The sequence below is a fragment of the Bos javanicus genome, chromosome 13 (genome assembly GCF_032452875.1).
Source record: "Bos javanicus breed banteng chromosome 13, ARS-OSU_banteng_1.0, whole genome shotgun sequence".
In the NCBI taxonomy this organism is placed as follows: domain Eukaryota; kingdom Metazoa; phylum Chordata; class Mammalia; order Artiodactyla; family Bovidae; genus Bos; species Bos javanicus.
The window spans coordinates 20,937,604-20,953,429 of record NC_083880.1 but is presented as its reverse complement, the minus strand read 5'-3'; the positions used below and the strand labels follow the sequence as shown (position 1 = coordinate 20,953,429).

General features: G+C 37.4%; 1 protein-coding gene across 1 annotated transcript in view; it reads right to left on the bottom strand.

The window, feature by feature from the left end:
- The window catches only part of MALRD1 (MAM and LDL receptor class A domain containing 1), a 555,525-nt gene that overhangs the window by 308,112 nt on the left and 231,587 nt on the right, over positions 1-15,826 (bottom strand). Inside the window, exons 26-27 of the mRNA XM_061435952.1 lie at positions 15,302-15,549; positions 10,850-11,141 (exon numbers count right to left, since the gene is read on the bottom strand). Of these exons, the coding sequence (XP_061291936.1) occupies positions 10,850-11,141; positions 15,302-15,549 (540 nt within the window). The remainder of the gene's footprint in view (positions 1-10,849; positions 11,142-15,301; positions 15,550-15,826) is intronic.

Sequence of the window (15,826 nt, the reverse complement as noted above, 5' to 3'; positions counted from 1 at the left end):
GGTGCCATCGCCTTCTCCATATTTATTTCTCCAAATATTCTGAGATGGGTTTAAATAAGACATAATGATGTCATATATTTAAATTTTATTTATGCACACACACAATGGAATACTACTCAGCCATAGAAGAGAATAAAATCTTGCCATTTGCAACACCATGGATGATCTTAGAAGGTATTATGCTAAATGATGCTGAAGCTGAAACTCCAATACTTTGGCCACATGATGCGAAGAACTGACTCATTGGAAAAGACCCTGATGCTGGGAAAGAATGAAGGCAGGAGGAGAAGGGGACAACAGAGGATGAGATGGTTGGATGGCATCACCAACTCGATGGATATGAGTTTGAGCAAGCTCTGGGAGTTGGTAATGAACAGGGAAGCCTGGTGTGCTGCAGTCCGTGGGGTCACAAAGAGTCAGACATGACTGAGCGACTGAATTGATGCTAAGAGAAATGAGTCAGATGGCGAAAGAAAAATACTGTATGGTACCACTTATACGTGGAATCTAAAAAATAAAACAATAAATAAAATGAAAACTAATGAACAAATTTCTTTATCCAAAATGTATAGAACTTTACACAATATCTGTTCTATTATATCTGAAATTAGAAGAAAGAAAATTTGTAAAATATAGTCATCACTAGCAATAGAGAGATTTGGGACACGAAAAAGATTGGGGCTTGATGGGTACCTTCCTACTAGAGTGAGGAAAATTTTGTTCTACTTGGAACAAACACATTAAAAAAATAGAAGGATTCCATAAAATTTTTTTGTATTAAAGGAAAAAAGGAGAGTTAATTAATGATTATATCCATAAACATGAGACAAGTGTTTGTTTTTTTCAATAGACACAGGTAGCACAAAAGAAATAAAGTTTTCAGACTTTAAAAGTCCCAGCGCACCCCTGGCCATTCAAATCTGAACCCTCACAAGTCCGAGTGTTGCCCAACTGTATCTCATCATGCCTCCTTGAAAACTTACAGTATAGTTCCTTCCAACATAGTTAAAAATATGTTTCTAAAATTCAGATGTTCCATTTTATCAATTTTTAGAGATTTTTAAAGATTTTCTTTGACGTGGACCATTTAAAAATCTTTACTGAACTTGTGACAACAATGCTTCTGTTCGGTTTTTGACCTCGCGGCACATGGGATCTGAGCTCCCTGACTAAGGATTAAACCTGCACCTCCTCATTGAAAGGTGAAGTCTTTAAGCACTGAACCGCCAGCGAAGTCCCAGATGTTCTGTTTTAAAATGCTGTATCCATAGCCAATTTCACCTTATTTAAGTGTGAAAAATTATTATGCATTACACAATCTACTCATCTAACCCCAACTAAGTTCTAAAAATGCAAATCAAACACAGAGGAGCACCAATTAAGGTATTATGTTTATCCCTGCAATTATAAGAGTCATAAATTCTTTCAAGCCAATGATGTCTATCATTTTAATTAGTCAGTGTCTGAGTTTTCCTTAGACTAACATTATATATTTACAGGAACAAACTTAATAGCAAATCCTTCAGTAAGATATAAGAGCACTTTAATAATTTTTTAAAGATTTTTTTTTTTGATGTGGACTGGTTAAAGTCTTTATTGAATTTGTTACAGTATTGTTTCTGTTTTTTTTTTTCATTTTGGTTTTTTGACTGAGAGACATGCGGGAATCTTAGCTTCCTGAACAGGGATCGAACCCACATATCCTGCACTGGAAGGCAAAGTCTCAACCACTGGAGCAACAGGGAAGTTCCTCTCAATTATTGTTTAAATCTATCACAGAAAACTAGCCAATCTGAGCACACAGACCACAGCCTTGTCTAACTCAATGAAACTAAGCCATGCCATGTGGGGCCACCCAAGATGGTTGGGTCATGGTGGAGAGGTCTGACAGAATGTGGTCCACTGGAGAAGGCAATGGCAAACCACTTCAGTATTCTTGCCTTGAGAACCCCATGAACAGTATGAAAAGGCAAAATGATAGGACACGGAAAGGGGAACTCCCCAGGTTGGTAAGTGCCCAATATGCTACTGGAGATCAGTGGAGAAATAACTCCAGAAAGAATGAAGGGATGGAGCCAGCTACCCAGTTGTGGATGTGACTAGTGATAGAAGCAGGTCCGATGTTGTAAAGAGCAACATTGCATAGGAACCTGGAATGTTAGGTCCATGAATCAAGGCAAATTGAAAGTGGTCAAACAGGAGATGGCAAGAGTGAACATCGACATTCTAGGAATCAGCAAACTAGAATGGACTGGAATAGGTGAATTTAACTCAGATGACCATTGTATCTACTACTGTGGGCAGGAATCCCTTAGAAGAAATGGTGTAGCCATCACGGTCAAGAAAAGAGTCCAAAATGCAGTACTTGGATGCAATCTCAAAATTGACAGAATGATCTCTGTTCATTTCCAAGGCAAGCCATTCAATATCACGGTAATCCAAGCATATGCCCCAAACAGTAACACTGAAGAAGCTGAAGTTGAATGGTTCTATGAAGACCTACAAGACCTTTTAGAACTAACACCCAAAAAAAGATGTCCTTTTCATTATAGGAGACTGGAATGCAAAAGTAGGAAGTCAAGAAACACCTGGGGTAACAGGCAAACTTGGCCTTGGAGTACGGAATGAAGCAGGGCAAAGGCTAATAGAGTTTTGCCAAGAGAACATACTGGTCATAGCAAACACCCTCTTCCAACAACACAAGAGAAGACTCTACACATGGACATCACCAGATGGTCAACACCGAAATCAGATTGATTATATTCTTTGCAGCCAAAGATGGAGAAGCTCTATACAGTCAGCAAAAACCAGACTGGGAGCTGACTGTGGCTCAGATCATGAACTCCTTATTGCCAAATTCAGACTTAAATTGAAGAAAGTAGGGAAAACCACTAGACCATTCAGGTATGATCTAAATCAAATCCCTTATGATTATGCAGTGGAAGTCAAAAATAGATTTAAGGGCCTAGATCTGATAGATAGAGTGCCTGATGAACTATGGATTGAGGTTCATGACACTGTACAGGAGACAGGGATCAAGACCATCCCCATGGAAAAGAAATGCAAAAAGGCAAAATGGCTGTCTGAGGAATGGCTGTCTCAGGAGGCCTTACAGATAGCTGTGAAAAGAAGAGAAGCAAAAAGCAAAGGAGAAAAGGAAAGATATAAGCATCTGAATGCAGAGTTCCAAAGAATAGCATGGAGAGATAAGAAAGCTTTCCTCAGCGATCAACGCAAAGAAATAGAGGAAAACAACAGAATGGCAAAGACTAGAGATCACTTCAAGAAAATCAGAGATACCAAGGGAACATTTCATGCAAAGATGGGCTCGATAAAGGACAGACATGGTATGGACCTAACAGAAGCAGAAGATATTAAGAAGAGGTGGCAAGAATACACAGAAGAACTACACCAAAAAGATCTTCACGACCCAGATAATCACGATGGTGTGATCACTCACCTACAGGCAGACTTCCTAGAATGTGAAGTCAATTGGGCCTTGGGAAGCATCACTATGAACAAAGGTAGAGGAGGTGAAGGAATTCCAGTGGAGCTATTTCAAATCCTGAAAGATGATGCTGTGAAAGTGCTGCACTCAATATGCTAGCAAATTTGGAAAACTCAGCAGTGGCCTCAGAACTGGAAAAGGTCAGTTTTCATTCCAATCCCAAAGAAAGGCAATGCCAAAGAATGCTCAAACTATCGCACAATTGCACTCATCTCACACGCTAGTAAAGTAATACTCAAAATTCTCCAAGCCAGGCTTCAGCAATACGTGAACCGTGAACTTCCAGATGTTCAAGCTGGTTTTAGAAAAGGCAGAGGAACCAAGATCAAATTGCCAACATCCGTTGAATCATGGAAAAAGCAAGAGAGTTCCAGAAAAACATCTATTTCTGCTTTATTGACTATGCCAAAGCCTTTGACTGTGTGGATCACAATAAACTGTGGGAAATTCTGAAAGAGATGGGAATACCAGACCACCTGACCTGCCTCTTGAGAAACCTATATGCAGGTCAGGAAGCAACAGTTAGAACTGGAGATAGAACAACAGACTGGTTCCAAATAGAAAAAGGAGTATGTCAAGGCTGTATATTGTCACCCTGCTTATTTAACTTCTATACAGAGTACATCATGAGAAATGCCGGACTGGAAGAAGCACAAGGTGGAATCAAGATTGCCGGGAGAAATATCAATAACCTCAGGTATGCAGATGACACCACCTTTATGGCAGAAAGTGAAAAGGAACTAAGGAGCCTCTTTATGAAAGTGAAAGAGGAGAGTAAAAAAGTTGGCTTAAAGCTCAACATTCAGAAAACGAAGATCATGGCATCTGTTCTGGTCCCATCACTTCATGGCAAATAGATGGGGAAACAGTGGAAACAGTGTCAGACTTTGTTTTTGGGGCTCCAAAATCACTGCAGATGGTGATTTTAGCCGTGAAATTAAAAGATGCTTACTCCTTGGAAGGAAAGTTATGACCCACCTAGATAGCATATTCAAAAGCAGAGACATTACTTTGCCAACAAAGATCCGTCTAGTCAAGGCTATGGTTTTTCCGGTGGTCATGTATGGATGTGAGAGTTGGACTGTGAAGAAAACTGAGTGCCAAAGAATTGATGCTTTTGAACTGTGGTGTTGGAGAAGACTCTTGAGAGTCCCTTGGAGAGCAAGGAGATCCAACCAGTCCATTCTAAAGGAGATCAGTCCTGGGTGTTCATTGGAAGGACTGATGCTAAAGCTGAAACTCCAATACTTTGGCTACCTCATGCAAAGAATTGACTCATTGAAAACACCCTGACGCTGCGAGGGATTGGGGGCAGGAGGAGAAGGGGATGACAGAGGATGAGATGGCTGGATGGCATCACCAACTCGATGGACATGAGTTTGAGTGAACTCCAGGAGTTGGTGATGGACAGGGAGGCCTGGCGTGCTGCAATTCATGGGGTCTCAAATAGTCGGACACGACTGAGCTACTGAACTGAACTGAACCTCTTCAGAACCAGCTTTTATTGGTTAACATTATAATTTCCTTTATCTTCTCTTACACTGAAATCTCTTTTGTTTTCACTTTCAATTTTTTTCAACATTTTCTCAATCTGGAGGAATTTCTTGTTTAAATTAGACAAAAATATGCACTGAAGAAACACAGTCAGAACAAATGCACAAATGAAATAATATTTTACAGTGTATATACTACTCTCAATTTCCCCTAACCAGAGCAGTGTCTGTGATAAACTTCCTCCGTATGGTCACTGCATGAAATTTTCAAAATCTCATTGTCTATTGACTGTATTTAGAACAGAACTTGAGATTTTTCCTATACAATATGTTGCTTAAACAGTATTCTCAGTTTTGCGTAATCCAAATATAATTTCCAGTATAAATATTGTCCCCCCTAAAAAAATAAAAATTAAAAAACCAGAGTGAAATATAGGCATTCCATGAATTTGAGTACCAAAAATCAACAGATATTTTACCGGGAAAATATTAACTTGGAAAACACTGGGTGGAGTAAGCTTGTACATTTAAAATGAACTTTCCTCTGCCCCCACCCACATCATATGCAACTCATCAACTTCCTTGAATTATAGGACCACTTCTTTCGTCTTCATTGTTTATTATGAATAATAAATGAAACTAGAGAATTTAGCAATTTAGGGGCTTTTGTGAGAGCAAATTCTTTGAAGAAAATAGGAGGGTCAGAGGAAATCTGAATTTTTAAGCAATGAATGGAACATGAAGAAGAAAAAATAACAACTATACAACATGCTTTTAGGAAATTTCAACTTATGCACACTTTAATCTCCCCAACAGGGAGAGAACTGCTAGAAAAAAGGGAGAGGTACTGAACACTGACTGTATGCCAGTGGTTGCTTAAAACATTCTATATATTATTATCTCCACTATTTTTCAGATGACTTAAATTCCAATAGCTCCATTTTTATGGACAAGAAAGATAAGAATTAGAGAGGTTAAGTAGATCAGGTGACACCTTATAAGTAGTAAGCATTACAAAAGTCCAAATTCATCTTTTTAAACCCCAAACACATGCACTTAGAACTAAACCCTGTGTACAGGGTTCACCAAATTACAGAGCGAAGGATAATCAGCCAGATTTCCCAGCAGAGGACTCTGAGTTGCTATGCCAGCATTCTCATCAGTAGGTACGAGCCTTTTAAACTCCCCCCAGGTATTTCAAGGAAACACTTGACATCAAAGAGAAGCTAATCCATTCACGCTCCATTGTCTTATACATTTTTTTTTTTTTGCCTTTTTTAAACTTTTCATTTTATACTGGAGTATAGCTGATTGATTAAGAATGTTGTGATAGTTTTAGGGGCACAGCAGAGTGACTCAGCCATACACATGGATCTGTTCGCCCCCAAAATTCCCCTTCCACCAAGGCTGCCACATCACATTGATACCAGACTTCCCCGTGCTATACAGTAGGTCCCTGATGGTTATCCATTTGAAATTTGGCAATGTGTACACATCGACCTCAAACTCCCTTACACATATTTTTCAAGCAAAAGTTAATTGTCATGTTAAAACATAATTGTTTTATGACTCATATCTATAAATTACTTAAAACGCATATGTGCATACACACACAAATTAAGACTTGGTCTCTGTCCTTATTATAATTAAAATTTTTATTAAATATCGGTCAATAACACAGAATATGATAGTGGCTGAATCTCCATACAGACATTTAAAAGCGGAATCTTGGTTGTCTTTTTCTTATTAAAATTCATTAAACAATTATTTTTCTCCATCATCATTTAGCAATTAACAAAATTGCCATCGAAATAAGCTTTTAAATATAACTTCTAAAGACTCAATAATAACCCCCTAATATTACTTTTGCTAATAAAGCTCTGGTTCTTATTTGACTGATTAGAATCACTAATTCCAGATTCAGTTCAATTGCATCTTCCTAAATATATATGTTTTGCCTCCTCTTGTCTTTTTCCATTTTAAGTCGTCCTTGACGGAATTATTAGCCTACGCCCATGAATATAGATGAAAAGTGTGCATGAACTAAAGTCACTTTCAGAAGTTTAGTGGATATAGCCACTGCCTGAATATCATTTATCCTTCATTTATCTGTGAAAGTTTCAGGTTAAGTGTTTTTGCAGTACCGAGACATTGAGAAACATTTCAAAGATACACACATACACACACGTTCTTCATGACAAATCAAAATTACTAAATTAAAGAGGTTTTCAATAAATAATAGATTGAATGATTACCATGTAATATAAAATAATTATATGCTTGTGATCTCTGCAAGAGAGAAAACTTTGCTAAAACATATGGTAGAAATATATTTTTAATAAAATGCAAATAATGGAGGCTCACACTCAAATGTCTATACCATCTAAGGAATACTGGTAAGGTGCTCAAAATATCAGATAATGTAAAATGATACAGTTTTTACTGAATACATGCCAAACAAGAGAATATACCAAACATGAGACTAGGTAAATTATATAGGTGTTTGCGTGTGTGCATGCTAAGTCGCTTCAGTCATATCCAACTCTTTGTGACCCCATGGACTCTAGCCCACCAGGCTCCTCTGTCCATGGGATTCTCCAGGCAAGAATACTACAGTGGGTTGCCATTCCCTTCTCCAGGGATCTTCCCAACCCAGGGATCAAACCTGCATCTCTTGTATCTCCTGCATTGGCAGATGGATTCTTCACCTTAGCACCACCTGGGAAGCCCATATAGATGACTACCTCTTTTTATTTTAAGAACTTAAGAAACAGGTTCTCTTTGAATAACAGATGAGGAATTTGGGTTTCAGAGAAGTTGTACAGCACATAGCTAGTAAGAAGAATGTCTGAAATTAGTACCTACTTCACTAGAACACGGTATCTACCCGTGCTTCCCCATTTAGCCTAGGGGTATATTTTGCTTCTGTTTAAATAAGAATAGAACTGAAATTCTTTGGAATTCACAAACTGGACCCCAAATAATGTAACCCAATTGTCAGACTCATATAAAAGTGCCCTACAGTATCTACTTCATCTCCTGTGCACTGGGATAGAATGAGTGGCTATCAAGCAATCAAAATGTGGCTAATCCAAATTGAGATGGGTTGTAGTTGTAAAATAAATACACATTGGATTTTAAAGGCTAAGTCTGAAAATAAGAATATAAAATACTTCATTATTACCTTACATAGCTTTTGTGTTAAAAATGATAATACTTGGGGCATATTGAGTTAATTCAGGGTTCAGTCGTGATTCAGGGTAGTTCAGTCCATAAAGAATCTGCCTGCATTGCAGGAGATCCAGGTTCAATTCCTGGGTCGGGAAGACCCCCTGGAGAAGGAAATGGCAAAATATATTCTAAAAATTAATTCTGCTTTTTCTAAACATAACTTCTAGCATATATAAATTACACAAGTAGCTTACATTAGTGGCTTGCATTATACTTCTGTTAAAAGTTCATGATATTGCTGAATTCTCTTGCACCAACTTTCATGAAGACTAATAAAAAGCAGTTTGGCTTCTTAAAAATTTGTCCAGGCCACTCCCCCAAATATGTTTAAACACATATATACACAACAGTATATATACTCTCTACTGGCACTTTATTATATCTAGCCTAATATTAGGTGATTTTTGAGATGGTTTTCCTATTCTCCCCTACCACAATGAGATATTCTTAAAAGCAGAGTCTCAATTTCTATTCACCAAAAATTTTAATAGAATATCTCCAATAGCATCAGGATATACAAAGAACTCTAGTGATATTAATCAGATCAGATCAGTCGCTCAGTCGTGTCCGACTCTTTGCGACCCCATGAATCACAGCACGCCAGGCCTCCCTGTCCATCACCAACTCCCAGAGTTCTCCCAGACTCACGTCCGTTGAGTCAGTGATGCCATCCAGCCATCTCATCCTCTGTCGTCCCCTTCTCCTCCTGCCCCCAATCCCTCCCATCATCAGAGTCTTTTCCAATGAGTCAACTCTTCGCATGAGGTGGCCAAAGTACTGGAGTTTCAGCTTTAGCATCAGTCCTTCCAAAGAAACCCCAGGGCTGATCTCCTTCAGAATGGTATGCACCCTTAATTTTATAATTAATATATAATCTATACCACTTTTTACATACTTTAAACTTTTCCTTTTGGAAGCCTTGTCATTTTTGTTTAAGAAACTTCATTCCAGATTTCACAGGTTTAAGAATTTAAAATTCCCGATGAGATTGGTTTGTTCCTCTGACATCCCACTTAGTAGTTGTTCATTGAAGTTTAAAGTGGTTCTACATAAAACTTTTGCTCTCTCGTTACTTGGATGCTATGAGATTACTTTTTATTATGATCAAACATTTACTATTTAAAAGGTCAGATCTGGACAAAAGCTAGTATAGCTGTCATCAGATTTGCTACAGAGAAAGAAGGTGAAGCTTTTCTCAAGAAGTAGATTATTCTGAGGTATCTGAAATGCTTTTACATTTCACTCTTGTTAGTATCTAGGTTTCCCTGATGGCTCAGCTGGTAAAGAATCCGCTTGCAATGTGGGAGACATGCTGCATTCGATCCCTGGTTTGGGAAGATCCCCTGGAGAAGGGAAAGGCTACCCACTCCAGTATTCTGGTCTGGAGAATTCCATGGACTGTATAGTCCATGGGATTGCAAAGAGTCGGACACAACTGACCAACTTTAACTTTCACTTGTTAGTATATATTTCCCTCAACACAATTTTGAAATGTTTGTTTTCCTCTGTACCATTCCATACTGTGCTGGAAACTTCAAGCAAACATCCTGACTTAATTATGTGTCAGTGGGGAAACAGTTATCTAGAAACATAATCTGTGAAATGAATGAGGAAGTCAAGGCAGAAATGGCACGGTTCCCCATTCTACCCACCATGTTAAGTCAGCACAAGTAAATTAGTTCATTCTTCTTAAAGCACTTTTGTTTCTTATTTACAATATGTAATTTATATACAAAAGGAATGGCATTTTTATTTTCTTCTCCAAACTCATGGTTTAAATATTAATATATATCATGTTATCAATTGATAAAATTTGTTCTTTTGCTTTCTTAACACTATATACTGTATTTATTTTCATCTAATACCTCTAATATATTATAGGGATTAATGCTATTTAATATTTCCACATCTTATAACACTGCCAATTTATGTATTATATTGGACATCTATCAAGTCAACATTTTAATCTAATTATTAAGAAAAATTACCCAAATATTTTTAGGTGAATGGATGGACATAGTCAATCATCTAAATGACTTAAATATATAAATTCAACCATTCAAATGAATGAGTGAGTGAGTGTTAGTCGGTCAGTCATATCTGACTCTTTGCGACTCCATGGACTATATAACCCACCATGTCCATGGCTCCTCTGTCCATGGAATTCTCCAGGCAAGAATATTGGAGTGGGTTGCCATTCCCTTCAAATGAATAAAGTATTTGTCTAAAGAGAATAAAGTATATAAAATAACCACACTAACATCTAATTAAAATGGAATAAATCTGTTCTTGAAATTCTTACATTTTATTAAGAGTGAATGATATTTATTTCGGATTGAAATCTGAATCAAACTGAAAACAAAGGAGCCTTATTTTATTGATCTAAGAAGATACTGACTAAACTAAGAACTCAGGAATTGGTAAATACACCAAAGCTTGGAGAGAAAATTCGAAGACAAGTTTATGAGTAAAGGCTTGAAAGATAAGATTTTAGATTCAAAAAGATTTTTCCTTATGAAAAGAATAATTTACTAGGTGTTTAGGTCACTTCTTTTCCATTTCCTTCCTTCCCACCTACCACTCTGTAAACACACAAACTAAATAAACCAAAATGTACCTGTCGGAAGAGGCACTGCGAGTTCTTCTTTCATGGAGTGATGGGAAGATAGACAGTTCTTTGTAAGCACAATGTCATCCAGTGCTATATCACCACGGTGGCCCTTCCCAACTCGGCCTTCAAATTTGAGTTGGAAGTCCTCATCACCAGACAGGGCTAGCTCTTTCCGCTGCCAGAAATTGCCTTGTTCTACAGTGAGGTTAAGCAGGACCTTCGTTTGGTTTGAGACTGATACCTGGATCAAGGTGAGTGCTCCAATGCCATGTCCATACATGTGATAATGAAAAATTATCTGCAACCAAAAATAGAAATATTATAAATGATTAGTACACTTAATTTCATCTTATTTTCAATTATATCATGCTGTCCTCTCTTAACAGATTCTGGAAGAAAAAATAGGTCTGTATGTTCTATTGCTTAGTGAATACTCTATCAATGAACGAAGTTAGTCTAGCCTTAAATCATATGCTGCAAAACATGGAATGTAGTACAATAAGGACCAAGCAGGAATTTAGTTGAAAAAATGAGTGGCGTTTACTTCCTTTTTGTGACTTATAAAAGTAGGATTCCTCCACAAACTCTTAAAATCTGCTGTCAAAGGGATACAAATATCATTAAAAGGTGTTATATTATATAGAAAGACTTTTCATGATTAAGAAACATCAGGTACTAAAGAAAATAATTTCCATCTCATGAAACTTAAATCATTTTCTTCAAAACAGCAGAGTACTTGATTGCTTATTCCACCACATTCTTAAACTTGAAACACATTTTCAGTTCTTCAAGGTCCTCAGGGCTCTACTATACATAGCAAAACCACCAGAATAGCAATTTCTAAATTTTACTTGAAATGTTTCAGGAGAGTAGACTTGAGTTTTACCCCCAAGTAAAAATTAATATGAGTATTTCCAAGGATTAACATTTCAATGTTTCAAATATGGAGTTTACCAGATTTTTGGTGATTAAAACACTGGTGGAGAAAGTTAGGGGAAATTCTAAAAAAGAGAAGAGTATGAGTTAGGAACAGTAGGGACTCAGAGTTTTTAAGCTTTGGGCTTGTCATTTTTAGGAGTGGGGGAAAACTAATGGGGGGTGATCTTCATGCAGGAAAATAACATTTTAGAAACACTGGCACTCATGGATATTATAGTCTAGAGAAGGGAAATGAATGTGTTTAAAGGGTAAAGAATGTGATTAAACAATATACATAATGCATACTTTCAAACAGCATCAAGAGGTAAGCTCTGTGAAGTCAATCTATGCAAATTTCCTAGCTGATGAATAATACCCAAACTTCAGCTACTACTCTATGATCCAAAAATGTTTATCCTATTGATTAACCCATTAATGTAGGAAAACATGAACTCTGTGACCACTGTGGCTTGTTCTGGGAGGACTGGTCAAACCTGAGTGGCACAAAGTGTCTGACTGGGGTTGACATATATGCACCAATGACACCATGTATAAAATAGGTAACTAACGAGAACCTACTGTGCAGCCCAGGGAACTCTACCCAATGCTCTGTATGACCTAAATAGGAAGAAAATCAAAAAAAGGAGGGGATCTACGTGTATGTGGAGCTGATTCCAGGGGGCTCCCCTGGTGGCTCAGTGGTAAACAAATCCACCTGCCAATTCAGGAGACATGGTTTCAATCCCTGGGTCGCAAAGATCCTCTGGGGAAAGAAATGGCAATCCACTCCGATATTTTTGACTGAGAAATCTCATGAAGAGGAGCCATGGGGCTGCAAAAGAGTCTGACATGACTTAGCAACTAAATAACAACAGAGCTGATTCACTTTGCTGTACAGGAAAAAACTAACATAATAATGTAAAGCAACTATATTCCATTAAAAATTAATTTTAAAAAAGGGTCTGAGGCCAGCTTCTTGAGCAGTGGCAAAAAGCAAGAAAGGAAACTATCCAACAGGCAAAAGCACACATCTGTCTGAAGCCCCTGCAGTCATACACATGGTCTTCCCAGTATCCTGCCTTGTTCTGTCTTATTTGCACAGAAAGCATAAAGCATATGTTTTATGTCACATAAACACTTCTGTATCTTCTTGAGGCCATTTTCTGAATGATACCATTGGGTTAACATGCAAACAAACATCTAAACACAAACACTCCATTTCTACAGAGAATATTTGATGACAATGTAACCTAATCACAGGGCAACATGAGCAAATAAAAATCTGTCAAGTACTGAATTCTTTTAAGGAGGCATCTTCACCAGAATTTCAGTTACTCTCTACACTCATCAATCTATGTCTGCATACTTCTCTGTATTCCATCCATCCCTCAGAAGGGAGAAAATTCTCCAATTTGATTTTTTTCTGCCTGAAGGTATTCCACAAGGTCAAGTGACAGAAAGGATTTTCATGAAAGTTTAGGAGGTCATTTCTGCTCACTTGATAAACAAATTTTTTATATCTGAGAGTCCCAATCATTTCCAGCATGACTTTTCCTTACTACTTTGTATACAATCTATATCATAAATATTCATAAAATGAACTATTCATCATTAATTTTTTGACATTTCTCCTAGGCATACTTCATTATTCTCACACAGATGTTTAAAACAGTGGGAACTATAGTTCTGGGGCCAGGCAAAAATAGAGATAAATGAAACCCTTGGTTACTACAGTATGAAAAAAAGAATCTATTGAACATTCTTAGAGGAAGTCTAAATAGAAAAGCTAAGAAGTCTTCTTTCTGTTGTCTTCCAAATTACTCAATACTTTCTTGAAAATAAAACCCCAGAACACTGGGTTTATATATGTTTTGTCTATATCTATAAATCTGTATATTCACAGATATTCTGAAATGAGAAAATCAGTTCTAGTCTTGGAAAGTTAATTAAAAATTAAACATGCAGTATATAAAATTTCAGTTTGACTTCTTTGCCTCTCTAAAACTCAATGTTTGCCAAACTAATTAAAGTTTAATTGTGTATTTTTTCATTACATCCATTCTGGACTGCTGAGTTATGTCTCTCAAACTTTGATCGTGTCACTTTCTTGCAGAAAATCTATCAAATGTGCCTAAAGAGAGAAGAGAGATATTATTCTGAGTGTTAAACTATGAAATCAACTTAAGCTGAGACAGAAAAGCTCCTAAGACAAGCTAAAGGTTTAACATGACTGGGGCAGTGGTAGGATGTGAAGGCTGGTCAGTATAAAACAGGAACAAACATCTGTAGTAACTACAGGTTCAGCTGGAAAGCCCATGACCGAAGATTTAACATGCCTCCTTCTGGAGTTAGGGCTCTCTGTGTTGTGGAAAGAAATATACAAGAATTTGACAATCTGAAGATAATAAAGATTTAAATCATGCCTCCCAGTTTGATTCTTTGATCAGCTAGCAACTTTCTGGATATAATTTGTTTTCTTTACAGTGTTCAGACATTGAGGAATATACCAGTCCAAATACATGTGTTCACAGCTATGGAGACTGTATTTTTTGTCATAAATATAAAGGGCACATTTATTCACACACTAACTTCTTATAAAAAGATGCCATGAAGTCATTTCTGAGTGCTTAATTTATATGTAAAGCTAAATTTAGCTCCCAGCCTAGCTGGCTCAAATCCCCTGGGGAATAAAAACAGACAATCACACAAATAATAAAGGAAAGTGAAGGACCTTCCAAATGCATAGTCATCATATGAAGATCCAAACAACTCTACTTATATTTTTAACACTCTATAAACATTTTCTTCAAAGTTCCACAGGATAATGGCCAAACCATTTTTTCCTAATCTAGAAATTCTACATTTTAAAGTGTCAACTTCAGTCTTTAATTTTCCGTGAAGATGTCCAACCATTTTATCATGGTGTCAACTGTGACTAATATTAGTTCTTGGAAATATTTAACTATTTTACACTATTTCTCGCTGTTTATTTCTCTTCCTTATGATGAAATCCCAATAATTCCAATGAGTGCCAAGTTCCCTGAGTGGACACAACCAATATTTCACTTTGTTCTAGGTGGTTCAGACAGTAAAGAATCTGCCTGCAATGCAGAGACACATGTTCAGTCCCTGGGTTGGGAAGATCCCCTGGAGAAGGAAACGGCAACCCAATCCAGTATTCTTGCCTGGGGAATTCCATGGACAGGAGTCTGGTGGGTTACAGTCCACGGGGTTGCAAAGAGTTGGACACAACTGAGTGACTAACACTTTCTTTCACTTTCACCCATAGTTATGGATAATAACCATGACATTTTTCCAATGGATTCCAAGATTCTTTGTCTATGGAACTTATCCATAGTATAAATTCTTCCAACAGTTCTAACAAACCTTCCCTTTCATCTTCACTTTCTGCTGCTCACAAAATTCCAAGTTGAGTGCATTCAAAGTCACTTTTTAGTCTGGTTCTGGCCATTCTGTTTTCTGTTTTTGACTCTATCAGAAGTTGCTTATAACATTTCTGTTTTAATTTTTTCTCCATACCTTACAGTTTTTGCTTCTCCAGCTTATGACTGGACTTGAAATTCTGGCTGCCCTCATGGGCTGCTGAGGGAACAAGCTCTTTATAAAGATGTAATGGCCAGATGAATTTCCCAAGGTGTGGTCAGCCGCTGGCTCTGTGCCTGTAGCAGGGACATTGCTCGCCTTCAGATTCCAGTCAAAGTCATCATCCTGCTCCTGCTCCCAGGAACAAAGATCAAACTCAAAGTCACAGCGTCCCCTGGAGGCACCTGGAAAACATTTTCCAATTTATGGTGGAGAGAAAAAGGAAATCAGCCGATAAAGCATGCAATCCAAAATCACATTTTATAAAGCACTCTCATGTCTAGGGGGACCTTTGAACTTGCTCCTCTCTCTGCCAGGATTCCTTCCCAAATGTCCACATGACCTTTCCACTCATTTCTATCAGATCTGTATTTGAATATCACCTTGTCAGTGGATCCTTATTTACTGGTGTATCTAAAATCTCCTATACTCAACTCTCTCCTGCTTCAGTTCTTTTATTGT